The sequence below is a fragment of the Cupressus sempervirens genome, chromosome 3 (assembly GCF_028749045.1).
Source record: "Cupressus sempervirens isolate cs-2001-9-10 chromosome 3, ASM2874904v1, whole genome shotgun sequence".
NCBI lineage: Eukaryota > Viridiplantae > Streptophyta > Pinopsida > Cupressales > Cupressaceae > Cupressus > Cupressus sempervirens.
In genome coordinates this window covers 784926476-784945715 of record NC_143120.1, presented here as the reverse complement: position 1 = coordinate 784945715, position 19240 = coordinate 784926476, and the positions used below count along the sequence as shown (strand labels likewise).

At 32.6% G+C, this 19240-nt stretch overlaps 1 protein-coding gene across 4 annotated transcripts in view; it reads left to right on the top strand.

The window, feature by feature from the left end:
* Positions 1 to 9338: 9338 nt before the first annotated feature.
* LOC149569141 (uncharacterized) overlaps positions 9339 to 19240 on the top strand; it is a 180585-nt gene continuing 170683 nt past the window's right edge. For 3 of the 4 annotated variants that reach the window (XR_016362710.1, XR_016362711.1, XM_089821913.1), the window contains exons 1-3: positions 9339 to 9599; positions 11396 to 11489; positions 11786 to 11871. Coding sequence is in view for 2 of the 4 variants with exons in the window: in XM_089821913.1 (XP_089678039.1) it covers positions 11869 to 11871 (3 nt within the window). In the remaining 2 variants the exon portion in view is untranslated. The remainder of the gene's footprint in view (positions 9600 to 11395; positions 11490 to 11785; positions 11872 to 19240) is intronic. The other variant, XM_089821915.1, reaches the window with a different exon arrangement.

Below are 19240 nucleotides of genomic sequence, written 5' to 3'. Positions count from 1 at the left end.
CTCTCTATAGACTTTCTATCTCCTCTCTCTCCTCACTTTCTCTCTCTTTAATTTCTCTCACCTCAATTTCTCTCTCCTCACACACTCTCTCTCTCCTTACTTTCTCTCTCCTTATACTCTCTCTCTCTCCTCTCACTCTCTCTCTCCTTTCTCTCTTATTATTATCTTACTCTCACTCTCTCTTCTCACCTTTTCTCTTCTCACTCTCTCTCCTCTCACTTTCTCTCTCCTCACTCTCTCCTTAGTTTCTCTCCTCTCACTCTCTCCACTTTCTCTCTCATCACTTTCTCTCTCCTTACACTATCTCTCCTCTCACTTTCACTCTCCTCACGTTCTTTCTCCTCACTCTCTATCCTTACTATCTCTTTCCTCTCACTTTCTCTCCTTAGTCTCTTCTTAATTTCTCTCTCCTCTCTCTCTCATACCCCCCAATATCTCTCTCCATCCTATCATCTCTCTCTATCATATCCTCTAATCTCTCTCTCCCCTCTCCACACTCTCTCTCCTCGCTGTCTCTCTCCTATTAACACCTAATCTAGTCACATTAACACCTAATCTAACCTATTAACCCCTAATAAGACATAGATGAAGATGTAATATGACTTGTAGATGTGCCCTTAATAGAATAGATTTTAGGGCCTAAGAGGACCTGATGTAGGAGCATCCTAGGTGTAAGATCAATCTTGCATCAATTAAAAATATTTCATTTTTGGTGTTTGAATAAGGGTTGGCTTAACGTAGAGTTGTTTTCTATGGAGGCTTTCTGCTTGGTAAGTCAGGCATATGAGCTCAATGTCCTAATTTTGTACGTGGATGTTCATCTTGGATATATCAGCCTGCCAGTTGAGGTTTAGTGCTATATCATGTATATTCATGGATTTATTATGGATTTTTGGTTTGTGATTTTGGTATATAAACTTTAGGCTCACCGTTGAACGCCTAAATGTACCTGGATGAGGCCTAAAAACTCGACGGATGGGTGCTTGTGCTGATTTGAGCCTGTAGATCATGAGCTGAGGTTTCTAAAACATTGTTATAATAGCCAATTAGAGAAATGGTACAAGACTTAGGACCTTCCAAAGTTGGGCTAGCCAAAAATTCCAAAATAAATGTCAAAAGTGTATTTGGCCAACTATATATGTATTGTTAGGGTCTATCAAGCTTAGGTATTAAGTTTGAGTATCTAGAACCTTCACGGGCAGGCATAAAATTGCCTATTTAAGAAATGCTCGAACATTGTCTAGGAAAACTCTCAGTGATAGTTCACAGCTTTGTCTTATAGATTACTATAATGAAGGCACCCATGAGGGTTAGCATATGTAATTCTAAATTCTGTAATTCCACATTTGCAGCGATAATAAGAAGCCCATATTTTGTTCTCGCAAAGTGATGTTGTTTATTTGTTTATGTTATGTATTTATTTATTAACATTATATTATTTAATTATTATTAAAATTCTATCTGAAAAATAGGGATATGACAGGAGATGAGTATAAGCATGAAAGGGGGATAAAATTAGTAAAAGAGAATATGAGAATATGACTGAAAGAGAGAGAATCAATAAGGGAGTTGTGTAAGAGGGAGACAAACATGAAAGATGATCAATAAGAAAATTAAAGATTGTTGTCAAAGAGGAAGACATGTATAGATGATGCTAAAAGAGAAGTATACTCAAAGGGGGGGAATTGGAGAAATTGTGAAGATGAAGTTGTTGAAGATACACACTGAGTGAACCTAATGTTGAATCTGATATAGAGAACTTGAATGAAGTCAGAGAGCCAAAGAATTGTACTGTTGTCAATGCATACATTTGATTATCTTATGTGTAATTTTTTATAATGTAAAATCTTATGTTTATGTATTTCTATCAATGTCAAAGGAGGAGATTGTTAACCCCAACTAATGATGTTGTTATTGTATGTGAAAGAGTCATAGCAATTGTTATGTGGTCATTGATGTCAAGCCTTAGTTGGTTAGATATTGTGCTAATTCAGTAGAGTACCAGATCATTTGATTGATGAAGAGGATTTGAAGAAAGTATGACAATGAAAGAGATGATATGTAAGGTATTCAATGGGTACTTGGATGAGTTGGACTATGATAGTGTAATGTTGATTTGAGTATTTTAAAATCATATAATTTTGTGATTAAGTGATGAAGATCATGTATATGCAAGAAAATTTACACAATGAATTAAGGAACATAGTATTGCCTGAGCTACTACAACAGTCACTAAGCACCTGACAAAGAAGAGTTGATGTTCATTGTTAACCAAGTGAGTCTAGTATTAATTGAGTAAATTCTAGTGTTAACTGAGCATAGTGTTTATCAAGTCAAGTTGTAATGTTCATCGAGAAAATAAGAAATAGAAAAGATGATATTTGAGGCCGACATATGACGAAAATAAAGAATCTTCAATAATTTCAAAGGATAAAGTAAAAGTCAGTTACAAGATCTACAACTAGAGAAATGTAATGAAGATCTTATGAAGGAGATTTAAAAGAATGAAGATGAGTACAAATTTCAAGGTGAAACTACTTTCTGAGTGACTAAATACATTGAATCTGAGATCCACGCTCGTGTTTAAGACAAAAAATATAGAATATTCTGGAAGACATAAAATTAAAATTTTAGGAGATGAATGAGACTATTTTTAGTGGCTGATAATGTGTTGATTGTGCAAGAATTATTGTTGAAGAAGAAGGTAGGAAGACAAAAGATAAAGTGAGTAGAACATAGGCGAAAGATCAAATAGAGGAAGTGCAAAGTGATTGTGTAAGTGTGAGAATCAACCATACAAATATCAAAAGGAAGAGATAGAGTAAAGAAGAGATCTAACCAAGCAACTTAGTGCTAAACTTAACAAATCATTTGTCTATTACTTTCTTACCATTGAAGAAGGTAAAATCTCTTGACCGTGTGGACCTTATAAGTCTTTGAAATATTATATGGTAGCGTTGATTAGTGATGTTTGTAAGTCCTTTAGAGTAGGTCACTCTTTAGTAATAACAAGGGGTGGTAAGGTCTAGATGATCTTTGGTTAAAATCCTCTAACCAAATCACACTAAAAATGCACATGTAACCTTTAACAAGGTTGGCTCCTAACATATATCACTTCAAAAGAGTGAAAATTTTGGGTTATCGATTTCCAAGTGGTTTTTTCCTTCACAAGGTTTCCACATTAAATATATGTGTCAAATGTGCGAATGCTTAGGTATTGAAAAATTTATTTTAATGATATATGTTAGATGTTGCAACTCAGTAAAAGATAAGTGATTGCTCTAATATTCGGTATAAGTAAGAACAATAAGATAATAGCATGAAGTGAAGTTGTTATAAGTTTGATTTAAAATGTTGAATATGGTTATTGAGTGATTTATATGAAAGCCTGTGAAGTTTGAATTGGTAGTAAATTATTTTAAAGGCCTATAGGATAATTGAGTAACTAATTCACCCCCTAGTCATCTAACAACATCTATTAAAATCCCTCCTTTACATTCATATAGACAAGGATTTTGTAGAATTGATGAATGGTATTGTAAATGAAGTATGATTTCTCTATTCTAGTGTTGATACAATTTTAATTCAAGAGGTTCATTGAATTCTTTAACCTTTTAAACTTGGGGCATCATGTACATCTCTCTCATTCTCTCTTATTTCTCACCTAATATAATATTTGATAGAGAGATTGATCATGCTACTCTAATTGTCCAATGCATCTATTTCCCCTTCCTTAAATTTCACAAACTCAATCAATCTCTCAATTCGAGCCTTCTTAATTTTATTTAAATATATCCAAAAGTTACCTCATATTTATAAATTTCCCTCTATGATTAATTTTATCTTTGAAGCCATACAATTGAGGGTTGTAATATCCTTTACTAGCTCATGAAAAAATTGGTCAAGACTAGCTTTATTATTTCTTTCTCAAATTCTTCCAATTCCTACCTCCATTCTTTACAAGATATAAAAAGGGTTGATTTATGAAAGTGTTGCTTGCCTCTCTAAAGTTGTATGTAATGTCACTTCTAGATTAGTTGGGTCAATAGAACCCACAAGATAAGCAATGCAATCTTTCAAAACTTTATTTTGGTCTACTAAATCCTTTATTGATGTCTCATGTTGGTGCATATTTTTGAAAGATGTAACCCCTAATACAACCAAATATTTTCCTCCTTCACAAGTGGGAAACCCAAGATCTTCCTCCTCCATCAAAAAACCATCTGGAGAAACATATTCTATGTTTTTATCAAGTAGACCTACTATAACTTGTGCCTTATTTTTCAATCATGTATCCTCTATAATGTATGAAATCACGTGGGCTTTTTTTGAGTTAGAATCCCTTATATAGAACACCTAACCAATCTATGGAACATTGGAAATATCCAAATATAGATAGGTCCTTTTGTAGGGTTTTATCTCCTTAGATATCCACATAAGCTTAATAAAAAAAGAGAAGGGTTGATAGATTATAATTGAAAGTTTTCAATCTTTATCTTATGACTCTTTTCCTTCTACCTTGTTGATTATTCAGGTATGAGGGAGACACTACGTTATGTTCAAAAGAAGAATGTGAATCATTCTCCTTAGCTATTTCTTCCCTAGCCTATTCCTTTTCTTATTATGAATCATGACTAACTATCTCAGCTCTAGGTGGCTCTTCTTTGAAATTTTTCTCTTGTCCTTCATACCCATCAATACCTAATCCCCATTGTGTATTTTTAACTCCATCTCTTTTCTCCTTATCACCTTCAACTTGTTCCATTTATATTTCTATAGATACCTTAGTTTGTTTTTCCAAGGAAACTATCTTCTTTGTATGAATATCTTCAAGTTGAGTCTTACCTTCTCCAAGGTCTCCAAATATCTCTCGCCAAGAAACATCTTTTACACTAAAGTCTAGATGTGGTCCCTAGGAAGACTCCTTGAAGTCGAGGATAATTTTAAATTTTGAAATATCAAATTTATTTCATCTCAAGAGATTATCAACCTTATTGTCATTTTTTGTTTCCATATAGGACTCCACATTAAATATCTCTAGACCTTTTTGATTGACACCTATCAGTGGAGGCTTAAAATTTTCCTTTGAAGAAGGTTTTCCTAGGTTGAGTCTCCTGGATGTAATTGTTGTAGATCTTGTCCAGTGAAGAAGTGGAACTTCTTTTTCATTTTCTTCCCCTTCTTCCAAAGGTTTCAAAATCAAATTCGTGATGAAAGGCTTCACCTTTAAAATCTTATACACTCTCTTTGATATCTCTAGATAAGAAGAATTTTTATGTTTCTTCACCTTGACCTTGAATGCCCTTATTTTATGATCTAAGGAAGAGGGAACAATTGTGGTTGTAGAAATTGCACTTAAAAAAATTACACCCATAATTCCAACTAAATAATATGGTGCAAGAGTGGGTTGTGTTGGTGGTGTTGAGCCAATAGATGGTGTAGTAGTAGAAAATTTTGCTTTCTTCTTATCCCTATCCTTTTATTTTTTTTAGAACTTGAGGGTATTTCTTTTCTAGGCCCTGTATGACTCATGACTTCTTTAGGAAAGAGGGAAGATGCAAGTTTCTTGAAAATGGGAACTTATATGTTCTTTCCTTTTCCATGTCTACCTTAATAGATAGGTCCACCTTGGATTTCATTGGTACCTGCATCTCTAATTGGAAAGCCTTAGGTACCTAATCCTTTGAAAGTTTAAATCAATGGATACCACCTCTATACTCAATTTTTTTAGAATGTTAAAAATTTGCTTATATTATAGAAGGATACACAATTTAAAAAAATATATTTCTCTTAAATATTTTTTCAAATGTGAGATTGTGAGCATCATGTACCAAATCTAAGCTCATTCTATAATGGTCTCATAGGCGAATCTCATAATTATCAAACATATTGGTCTAGTAATATTTAATATGGGACTTGTGTTTAAAATGAGCACCCATCATCTTGTTGGATGTGGTTATTGGATCATATTTACCTTGAACTATTGACACATCATCCAAAGGTCATTTATCTCACTCTAGTCACACTAATTTTGACTCTTTAAGACCTTGGACTGAATGGGCTTCATTCCCAATTAGGAGCTAAAAATATGGTTTGTTCTTGTTTATAATCATCTTATGAGAATATAGTATTTATTTATTAAGATCCATCAAGACCAATCTATTAGAGGATTTCGTAACAATTTTCATACATTACAAGGTGCATTTGGCTACCCTAATGTATGTGAAAGTTAAAAACTATATCATTGGGAACACGTATAATGAAGTGCAACCATTAAACATTTTAAACAAGTCATATAATTGTTAGAAGATTTTAATATGAGAGGAAAAAGTAAATAAAAGTGGAAAACTAAATAGTTATCAAGAATCAGTTATGTTGGCAACCAAAATACTATGAGGATGGACAAGTTTTAAATTTGTAATAGAAAGACAATGCCAGGGTTCTTTTTCGCTAGTGGTCACGGGGATACAAAAAAGCGGAAACATTTCCTAATTATTGATTATAACAAAGATAAGAGGGAACAACTATGTTTTTCTTTATTTTTCTAGGTAGCTTGACAAGATTGCAGGGACGAGATGATCTTGTGTTGTTCTTGTTAGGTGTTTGAAATAAAGAGGAATATATATATATATATATATATATATATATAAAGAGGAATATATATATATATATATATATATATATATATATATATATATATATATATATATATATATATATATAAAAGATCTTGAGCTTTGAATATTCATTCCTCATATTGGAATTAATCTTGTGGTTATTTCTTTCATATTTTTAATGTTGTTTTATAACATTATGTCAAGTAAATGAATATGTTGATTTGTGTACTTATGTTTTGCAAATTGAGATATTCAAGTCCCTTCAATTTCTCCAGAACGCGGATGATTTAGTGAATGATCTTGTGGGCATTTGTTCGGTTTCCTCCTAATTATTCACATCTATAAACACACTCATTTTATATTGATGAGTGAATGCCAATAGCCTTCGTGTCTTTAGTTTAATGACATAATCCACATTTAATTCATTGAATATCCTTGACAAGGGAGCCAAGCCTTCGTATCAAAACCCAAAGAGTACTTGCACATGGCCATTACAAGTGACTCAATTGTTTGTCATAGATTGTTCCTTGTTATTCATGCATTCTTGAGTCATTCTATAAACATTTATAAAAGGGACAAATTTGTTTACCAATACATTAAATTTTAAATTTTATGTATACATGTACGCCATATTTGAATACACACACACACGCATACATACATACATACATACATACATACATACATACATACATACATATATATATATATATATATGAATGCACGTAAGTATTGTAGGTACCATTATACTAGAACATGTATGATATAGCAAGAAAGAATTTTCTTAGTTCATTTCATGCTTAGTGAATGCTTTTTATCTTATTAAATGCGTTGACTTGGTTAGTTCATTATGATCACTTGGCATAGCCTTGCTTGCCTAGTCAAGTTTTCCCTTGAGCAAGGTGGTTTAGGGCTCATAACTGTTAGCTCCATTGCAAGTGGTGCCCTCATGCCCTTTCCTTATCTGGAAATGCTTCTCCCCTTTGTCGCGTTCCTACAAAAAGAAATTGACCCCATAGTAATAACATATTTCCATGTCATTTTAATCAAAATTATAATAATTTTGCTAAACCATTTCCATTCATATAACATCATAACAAAACCAATATTTCTATTTTTGATGTATCATAATGAATAATGAACACTTCCATTTCACATAAACTCATAACAAACAACTAACATTATGAAACCAAAATGATTAACAAATTTAACCAACCAACTAAATTTTGCTTGAAGAATTTTTATAATTAAGCAAAAATAGGGATGTAAAAAATCTAGAAAAGAATATAGATTATTTAATTATGCATTGCCTTGAATTTCTATAATTAGAACCTTAATAAATAAGCTTTAAACACAAAATCATTTAGAAGTTTATTATTTTGTAACACAAGGATTCAAATAAAATCTCATAAAATTTGTTGGTACATTTTAATCATTTGGTACATTTAAATCAATTGACTACTATAACTTAAGGCTTAAATTAACTTTTGAATGTGTTTTTTCCCTAAATTTTCAAATGATTTTATAGAATCATAAGGGTACAAAAATAACCACTCAATAATACAACCTAAATTAGAGTCTACGAAAACAAGTTCTTCATCGACAAATTATCCTCTAAATGCAAGTCTACAAATGCAATAATTAACGAGTACAAATAGTTGTTTGGGGCTCCTTTCCATTGTACATTGATATTTGGGTTGCCAAGAAAACCACATACAATGAAAATTTCACTATATCAAATGATTCAACATACTAGGTATATGCATGAGTGTTATTGGAAAGAAGTGTACACATGTATCTATAACTCCACCCATTTTGTACAGAGATTCAAACCAAAAGATTACTACGATGTGTAAATTTCTTTTAACATCTTATTTTGAATTTTAGTTTTAATTTTATTTATAATTTTTTAAAATAACTTTAAATTTTCTTCTATTTTATTAATTAATAAGATGTGACAATTTTATAAACATCAACCTCATCTAAAACACAACTAAATAATCTAAATTAAGAATAAGATTATTTCCACAATTAACCTAGTCTCCAAATAAAAAACATAAAGAAAAACTTATTTTTTAAATTAAAAATCACAAATAAAAAATCATGACCAAATTCAAATAAAAATGGGCAAAACTGCGTTCCATACCGAAAGGTCCCGTTTGGTTGCTGGAATATGAGTGGAATAGGAAAATGAAATTAGAATATGTTTCATATTCGCTGTTTGGTAAGCTCAATCGGAATTGGGAATAGGAAGACATATTCCAATTTTGCCCCTAAAATGAGCATTGTCTATGCCAAAAAATATCTATTATTGGAATAGGCCATTTCCATTTTCATTCCGATTTTCTATTAAAATTTTTTTTTAAATTTTTTTTTTTTTCAAAAATTTTTTTTTTTTGAATTTAAAAAAAAAAATTTTTTTTTTTGAATTTTTTTTTTAACTTTTACTTTTTGAATTTTTTTTGTTAAATTTTTTTTAATAACATTTTTTAAAATTATATCTATTTGTTTAAAAAAATGAAAATGAAAATGAATTAACTAAAAAAATAATAAATTAAAAAAAAATTAAGAAAAATGTTTTTAAAAATACAAACTTAACCTTATTCCTATTCTATTTTTGTACAACCAAACAATAGATTAACATATTCCGAGTCGAATTCCAAATGCACCAAACATAATTGAAATTGCCTATTTCTATTCCCATTCCATTTTTCTATTCTAATTTTCTATTCCTATGCCAGCAACCAAACGGGCCAAAAGGAAAAAAAGCTCGCTGAACAAATTATGGCGCGGCTAAACGGGCAAAACTGCAAACGATTGTTTGAAAACATCTCGTCCAAATCTCTGAACGGCTATAATTGAGAGCATATAAAGTCGGCCCTTCCTTTTATCAGAACTTTGCGTTTTCTTTTTCATTTCCCGAAATTCAGAGGGACTCCTACGAAGATAAACTCTGCAATGTCTAAGGGTCGAGCAACTCAGGTACAATAGGACCCTCTATTTAAACGATTCCCTGTTTTTGATCACTAGGTGACTGGATTACATAATTTAGAAACATCGTCACGGGATATTCTCTATTTTGTTTTCCTTTGGCGTGTCTTATTGAGCCATCGACCCTATTTTTGGCTTTGCAAGCTCCTCTGTGATTGATTGTGTTCTGAGTCCCTCTATTTTATTGAATTATCTTTGGTGTTTTGTATGGAATTGGGCATGTGATGGTTTTAGGCCTTCTTGCTGTTTGTCTGTGAAACAATATCAATTTATTTTCCCTCTATCTGTTATGGTGATTAAGGAGTATTTTCTGGGTGAGGGTTTGAGCTTGTTTTTTAGCTAGTTGTCTAGATTGAAGGTGGGCATTGTCAGGGTTTCAGTTGTAGTATTTTGTGGTTGGGTTTAGCTAGATTTAAGTGGCGTGTTGATTTCTCTTATCTTTCACAATAATACATTCTTTTGTTTGCAGAAAGAAATACTCCAGAATCATTCCTTGATGAAGGCTAATGGTATTTGCAATTGATGTCTGACTATGTGATTAGTAGAAGATGATGTGTCATTTTGTATTTTCTATGAATTTATGCTTGCCTATTACAGATTCACTAGCTATAGTATGATGTTTCAAGGAATATATGATTGGTGACAATATTGGTAAGGGTTATATAGATTGTATTGATAATTTTATCGTTAATGTGATTAATGTTGTGTTTTTTCTAATTTGACAAATACTTTGATTAATACATCATAGATATGGTCAAGAGAGGAGCTTAGTACAGTAGGCGATAAAGGGAAAAACCCTAAAACATCATGTTATAGATATTGTGGGTGCAGTACTCTTCAATGAATTTGTATTTGATCCTATCATTTCCCAATCATTGCTTGATTGATAAATAATGCTATCGATTCATATGACTGATTAAGGCCATACCTCCAGTGAGGCGTATCTGTTAAGTTTTATTCACATGAAGGTTGTGTATGGGAGAGGTGATTCCATTGTGAAACTAAAACCAGGGATTCATATGGTTTTAAGGCACTAATAGTGAAGAAAAAATTCTGTCGGATTTTTTTAGCTTTTCATAAAGTATGTCTCTAGAGTTATGATTTTTCATATGATCAAATCTTTTGTACTCCCACATGTGTATATAGTATTTAAGAAATGTGCATGTCCTTACTTGTTATACTATTTCTGCTTCTTTAACTCATAGGACTTAGCACTCTAGAAATATTTTAAGCTATGTTAGTTGCACGATTCCATTGTCCTTGTATTGGGTCATAAGCACCAGATTTAACTTTTCTGATGCCCAAATCTAAGATATTTTATGTCAAAGTCAGAGAAAGTAGTTAAAATGAAAGTAATATGATCCAAGTGGGTAACTGTGTGACAACATTTTTAGCCATGATCTCAAATTCTATGGAATTTGTTCATATTTATGGAGAATACATAATGTCAAATGTGAGTGAATCCAATGGAAATTCTTGTGCATATTTTTAATTACGACTAAAAAGCCAATGAATGTATTTAGCTGTTTAGGATATTTGACCTTGTTTGTGGAAAGCTTTTCTTTAATTACATTTCCTCAACAAAAAACAGCTTTATCGTTTTATTTACAAATTGCTGTGCATGCATGGATACCTTTTCTAGCTTCATGGTGATTTGGCATGGAACAAGGAAATGTAATTTTCGCTTTATTCGAAGTAGGGAGAGATATAGTTTATAATAGATATTTCTGGGTTCATAAAATTTGTTCATTTGAATGATATGATAATTTTAAGTGTGGTGTTTGCAGGTAGGTGGTAATATTCTACCCAGGAGGCTGATCCTTGATTTTGCATCCATAATTTATGCACATCTCTTGTAGTAGCTGTTTCTTGAAAATACTGGTAAAGGCTGGCAATTTCCACCATTTTCTACTTGCTTTTTAAAGTAAATGTTTTATAGGTAGTACAACCTATGCAAATATTGTTTGTCATGGTTAGTTCTTAAAAATATTTTTTGGAATCATATATTTTATGCTGGGTGTCTGCATGTTGAATCATTTCATACGTTTTTTTTCTAAGTAAATTTTCAATGCATGCAATTATTCTCATATCAGCTTCATTTCTCCTTGATAGGCCTTACATAACTATTATACTGGTTGTCATATGTTTTATTGATTGGCCATTCTCTTATCTTGCAGCAGTTCTTTTGGTTATCTATGCTATAGCGACCGGGAGTTTGAAAAGAGTCTTTTTGGCTCAAGCAACAACTTCCATTTGAGTGATGGTAAGCATTGCTTTTAACTTCTGAAGAGCATATTTGTAATTCAATTTTAAATTGTTTTTCAAAAATTTCTGCAAATTTGTTCAGCCTACAAGATCTCTTCACCGTTTGTTGAAGTTTTTAGAACACCTAGTATGTTGATATGTTTAGTTTTCAAACACTTAACTACAAGTTTTTTTACATTAGCAATTGAAAACTCTGAACATTTTCTTTTACAACATAGAACTCTCGATTACAATCCTTGCATATTCTGATTTTGGAAATATTAAAATTACGATTCTAAGTAAAATAAGAAATGAAATAGAGTTTGCACTATCATTTAACAATTGTGGGATGAGATAGATCTTGGTTGAGACCCTGCAATCATATTAGGTAATCATTGAAACACGAGTCATAAGACATATCTTTCCTACTAGGGTTAGGAACATTAACTCAATCATATGATATAACCTAAGTCATAAGGTTCGAATTCGAGTTCGAGTTTGTTGACTATAAAATTCGAATGACGTTCTGCAAGAGAAATAATTCGGAGAAAAATTCGAATTAAATTCGCCTTATATAATTTTTATTATTTTTAAATATATGTAATATATCTCATAAATTATCAAAATAGTTAAAATTGTATAATAGATTTAAAAACTTTTAAAACATGATGATACATTTATAAAGTATTAAGTACAAAACATGATGACCATATTATTGAAAAATTAATATATCAATATTTTAAAATATATCATTTATAATTTAAAACAAAAATTTCATTTCACATTAACTATAAACTTAATCGATTGATTAAATATACATCTAATGACCTATTACTCTTAACATTTTAAAATTTAAAGAATTAACTATATTACTTAAAAATAATATATCAATACTTTTAAAATGTTTCATTTATACTTAAGAATTTTTTTTATAAAAAAAGACTTCATTTAAAATTAATAAATGTAATATATACATTATTACATTATAACAAAATAAACCTAAAGTTAATGAACATTATTTCATTTATACATTATCTCATTTATCCTTAATAAATATTAAATTTAATAAACAAAGTCTTCATTTATACATTATTACATTACAACTAAATAAATTTAACAAAGATGAATTTGACAAAAGACCGCCACTGGGATGAAATCGCAGATGCAGGAGATGACACAAGGAAAGTTGCAGACAATGGCACAAGGAAAATTGCAGATTACAGTCCGCAGGAGCTGGCTTAAAATTTCGTCTCTGCACTCTCCGTCGATACAGGGCTGTAATGGCTCGTTGAAACCTCCGTTTTCAGTATTCTGTACGTTCAAAGAAAGAATGATTCGGAAACTCTCCGTCGATCCAGGGCTGTATTGGCTTGTTGAAACCTCCGTTTTCAGTATTCTGTACGTTCAAAGAAAGAATGGTTCGGAAACCCTAAAAAAGGTTGCCAGATGCAGAGAGTACTAGTTTCTAAATGTTTACAGCAATAAAAAAATAATCCCAATTTTTGTGGTCGAACAACAAGTGATTTTCATTGAATATCTTAGGAAAAATTAAAATTCAGCAATATCTGAATCTCATGCTTGAGATTTGCCGAATATTGTGACTTAGGATATAACTAATTTAATCGATGGAGTTCCTTGGAAAAACATATAAGGTACCTCAAGTTTATACCTTTTTCTCAACTCTAGGAGCATGAAATGACACCCGCCATTTGGCCTCCCAATCCCTCTTGGGCCACCGCTACTTGAATGGAACTTAGGTTCTACTTGCATCCCTTAAATGCCGTCTGACATAAATGTATGTGGAATTCCATTATGTTTTTCATCAACAACTGATCCACTTTATGAAATACCAAGGGAGATCACACAAGGCACCTTGAACCTGTCCATCAAGTCCAGGAGCATAGAATGACACCTGCAATTTGGCCTCCTAGTCCCTCTTGGGTCATCACTACTCGAATGGACCTTATGCTACTTGCATGCACCATATTGCCCTTCCTTAACGATATGGTTTAGTGGTTGTAAGTCTTAAACTAATCTTGATCATTATTAATTATGCACACATTCCTACTTCCTTTCAAATAGGAGAAAAATAATAAATCTGCCAAATCATATTGCTATGCAAATAATACCACAGTATTTGATAAGTATGAAAACTGTCATTCAATATATCAATTCTGAGTTTGCAACTCTTGTTTGATTGAATGCTGATCTCTACCTCTTCGATGCTCTTTATCTGTTAAGTTGCTGCTTTAGTTTCGTTATTTTCTTATGTCTGCTATCCTGAATTAATGGTTTGAAAAATTGAGTATCATGTGCTGATCACTACTTCTTTGATATGTATTTCCTTTACTACTATGGATACTTAAGCTTACTTTAATTATTGACTGCTGTAAGTTCTTATCTATGTCTGTCTTGGTGATTGGCAATTAAATAGCTAAATATAACTTGAACATCTATTGACAGGCATCTGCATGAGTTCATTATTGTTAAATCTGTTTGTATTCCTGGTTATCTAGTCTGAAATTTGGGTCTGCTATTCTATATATTTTCCAATGATACTCTTGTTTCCAACCCTTTTTATCTCTTATTTATACCAGTTCAAGGTCCAAGAGGTGCGACTTTATGACATGTGGCAACCATTCTATGTCGTCTTTATTTATTGTAACTTCTGCAGACACACTTAAAAAAACATTCTTTTAAATGTTTATTGCCTCTGGGTTGACCTCTTGCATACATTTTATTCCCTGTACTTAGCTGTATAAAGCTGTAATGGCACTTTGACATCCAGTGTGACCTATAAATTTAAAATTGTTGCTCTCAATATATACTTGTCCAGGATAATGGCAGTAGTTTAACCAGGTTACAATTATCCTACATGGTGGGAATGTGATAGTCTTCCCTTCCCAAGATTTCTCGTCATCAAGCAATGATTAAATGATCATAGAGTCTAACTTGCCATCCACCTTTGGCAAGATTTAATCCCTTATTACCATTAGTTGTTCTATTTCTTATTTTAAATGTGAGTTATTGTCAATAGTTAAAAATTGGCAAGATTTAATTTAAGACAAGTTTTCTCATATCTTTATGAGAGAAGGAACAAGGTCATCTTTTAATAGCATCAAAACTGATTTGGATTAACTAACATTTGTGTGCTGTCATGGACATCTCTTTGTGTTACCACAATAACTTAATATATATTAAAATGAGGATTAGAAGTATGACCTCAATTCCAATTAATTCACATCTTTTTGGTTTATTCTAGTTATTCTCATATTCTAGGTCAAAAAATAGAACCAAATATGGAGCATACGCATACAAACACAAAGCACACAAACAAATATAAAAACACAAAGTACACACAAGAGTGTACATAGACACACAGCATACACACAAATACACATGTTATATCCTTCTTATTGATGTTATGTCCCCTATTAGGAGTTTGCCAATTTCCAATGATTAACATGCATCACTATGCATTTGAATCAGATTAAAGTAAGAAGCATCTAAGGGTTCAAATACATTTAACAGTTAACAATCTTTAAGCCCCAATTCCATACTTCTCTCCTAATCATAAACCCTAAGGAGAATGGAGATTTACTTGTCATAGGGCACTTGACATCAATATACAAGTAGGCTTTCTCAAGGCTTCAAGACCCCATCCTTATCTCATCTTGGGATTCACCTACCTTGTGAGGATTTACTCCACCTCTTCTTACACAACCTCCTATCCTCTTAAGGGCAATAGCAACCGAATAAGGAATGGGCTAGGAATGTATAAACTTTGGAAGGATTATTAATAGATATAAATATAGATGTATAATTAAAATAGACCATAGCTGATTCTCTCTCTCTCTCTCTCTCTATATATATATATATATATAGATATGATTTCACTACTATAAATGGATATTGAATTTACTGTATATATACTGGGTCATATGTTGGTCCATTATTCTTAATAGTGTGCAGATGTATTATACTATAAATCAATAGTGATATATGGATATGTTACATTATACCAATTCTCTGTTACACTTACTTTCCAGTAGATAATTATTTCCTTATTTCATCCCAGATTCAATGAATATCAAATATAATCTGTAAACCTTCATTCCATGCGCATTGAATGGTTTGAGAACGAATTTATATACTGTAGTGGGAATGACAAGTCACATGGAAAAAGGCATCGCTTGTGCTTGTCCATAACAACTCTCTTTACTAACCGCACCACTTCATAGCAGATTGGTTAATAATCTTTATTACATCTTATGGTTAAGGCAATCACACTCCCTTTGGACTAATCTTTTGATTAGTTACAACTCTTATGGAGGATTTATTATTGTCAATGGCTAAGTGTGTGTTAATCAATTGTCTTCATTGGTTATCAATTGATACTGCTTTTTATATGAGACACTGTGATTACCAAGTTCTTATTAATATAGTCGTAGCTCTGCTCTGGCATAATCTTATAATCACTTGTTTAGCCCGCCCCTCAACATATCTTGTATAATGTCATACACTCACTTGCCATATTTGTGATGGCTTCTTGTAGGTTGGCTGAAGAATTATCACAATGATCCTTCATGTCTATTTATCGGTGCAGAGGTATATTTGACAATATCTTTGTTAGACACTATTAACTATTGATGATGGTTTGGTTGCAAATTGTCAATATCACCAATATGCCACTAACCAATGACTTGTACCCTCTTTTCATATATGATTGATAGTGATATGTTCTCCATTCGGCAATCCTTGACTACTTCGTTGAATTGATTCAATATCAGCTAATGCTTCAAATGGGTAGATATGACAGTTGACTAGAATGCTTTATTCATCTTTACCTTGTAATATGACAAGATCAACACTTTCATACCATTTGTAATATCCCATTTTACGATGCCCTAGTCTTTTCCCTAAAATTAAAATTCCAAGTTATTGATAAATGAAATATAGTTAGCGAATCTATCATTTACCAATTGTGGGATAAGATAGATCATGTTTGAGACTCTTCAATCATGTTAGGTAATTATTGAAAATGATTTATAAAACATATCTTTCCTACTAGGGTTAGGGACATTAAATCGATCATATGAGATAGTTAATTACTTTGATGGAGTTCCTTGGAAAAACATTTAAGGTCCTTGAGCTTATATCTTTTCATCAAGTTCAGTAGCACATATTGACACCCACCCTCCTGGTCTCTCTCAGTTCACCACTACTTGAATGGAACTTAGTTGCTACTTGCATTTTTATGCATTCCATCATAAGGTGCATGTGGAATTCCCTTAAGGCCTTCCTCAACAACCCATAAATATTGTGAAGTATTATGGTAGATCATAGAAGGTGCCTTGAGTCCATCCACCAAGCTCAAGAGCATGGAGTGACACCTACCATTTGGCTTCCCAGTCCCTCTTGGGTCATCACTACTTGAATGGACCTTATGCTACTTGCATTCCTTTCATGTAATACTCCCCTCCATAATGAGACAATTTAGTGGTTGTAGTTCTTAGAGGTTTTTCTTTTTTTTTGATTGGTAATATTTCACTTTTGACTGGAGCTACAAACTAGTGAGGCCACAAATCTGGGGGACCTCACTTCCGAATACAACAACCAAGACTTGCGAGCATAGAAGCCCCAACAGGGACGCCGAGCCCGAGGGGTGCAACCAACACTACCAATGTGGATTCGACACAGGGTCCACGAGCATTCCCGGCCTAGTGATGATCTTGAGAGTTGACTATCGTTCTCTCCATCTCCATTGGTGAGCGGCCTCAACATTGTGATATCCATCATGAGTATGCCATATACGTGCACCTATCCACGACCATGCATGACAACCAAGGTGGGCCCAACCGGCGTTAGCACTATTTTGGGCCAAGCGGGGATTTGAAATTTGGTTGCACAAATAATAGTGCAACCATGCCACCACTACACCACAAGGTGATCCCGTTCTTAAAGTAATTTTTATCATTAAAAAATTATGCATATATTTCTACTTCCTAGAAAATGGAAGACAAATAATAAATCAGCCAAATCATATTGCTATGCAAACAATACCACTGTATTTGATAAGTATGCAAACGGCTGCTGTTAATGTATCATTTCCGAGTCTTTAACTCTTGTTTGATTGAATGCCGATCTCTACCTCTTTGATGCTCTTTATCTGTTAACTTGCTGCTTTAGTCTTATTCTCTGCTGATGTCTGCTATCCTTAATCAATGGCCTCAATATTGCATGCTGATTACTACATTTTTATGCCTTTCCTTTAGTAGTGTGGATAATTGAAGCTTACTTTATTTATTGAGTGCTGTAGGTGCTTATCCACATCTGTCTTGGTGACTGTAGATTTAATAGGTATATAAGACTAGAAAATTTATTGACAGTTTTCTGCATAAGTTCAATATATTTAAATCTGTTTGCATGCCTGATTTGCTGCTCTAAATTTAGGGTCAGCCATTTCATATAGTTACTAATGAAAGCCCTGTTTCCAGCCCCTTTTTATCTCTTATTTATATCATTTCAAGGCCCAAGAGGTGCAACTTTATGACATGTGGCAACCACTCTAGGTTGGCCATTTAAAAAAAATTCTGCATACATCGTTAAATAATTTTAACTAAGTCAACATCCTTTTAATTAATGGACGCCAATGTTAATTGCCTTTGGGTTGGTCCCTTGCATACATTTAATTGCCTTTACTTAATTGTGTAAATCTGTGATGGCACTTTGACACCCAATGTGGCCTATAAATTTATAATTGCTCCTCTCATTCTATGTATTTTTCCAGGATAACAGCGTTGATCTGTAGTTTAGTCAGGCTGCGATTATTCTACATGGCAGGGACATCACATAGCATCACTTAACCCACTATCACTCTTGTGAGTGTCATGCCCATCTGTTGACTGAAAAAAAAAGACATGCCATCAATGTTCTATGCTTTTTTCTGTCCACTTCTTGTCTTCTCCTGACATTCTATTGCCATATCCATGACTGCTTTAGAATGTCTTGCTGCCCTTTGACAAGTAGTGTCATACTTTTGTTATATTATGACTTACCATTGTCATTTTTGCTCATGGACTGTTCTTACTAAGATTTTTCACTTCTGTCTTATATTAAATGTTTAATGGCTTTTCTGTCATGCACTTGTCATGCACTTGAACTCAGGTGATATATATATATATATAACTTCAGTTTTAGGCTCAAAGTTTATCCAACTGAAGCTACCAAACATTAACAATCCCTCTTAGCTAGGGAGGATAAACACAAGACATATATTAAGAATATCTTTGATCATAAGATATTCAACATTTAGATATCACATTTGATATCACGAGTATTGGCCTCCTAGAATATCAATGATATTCACCAAGTACTCAAAAGGTTTT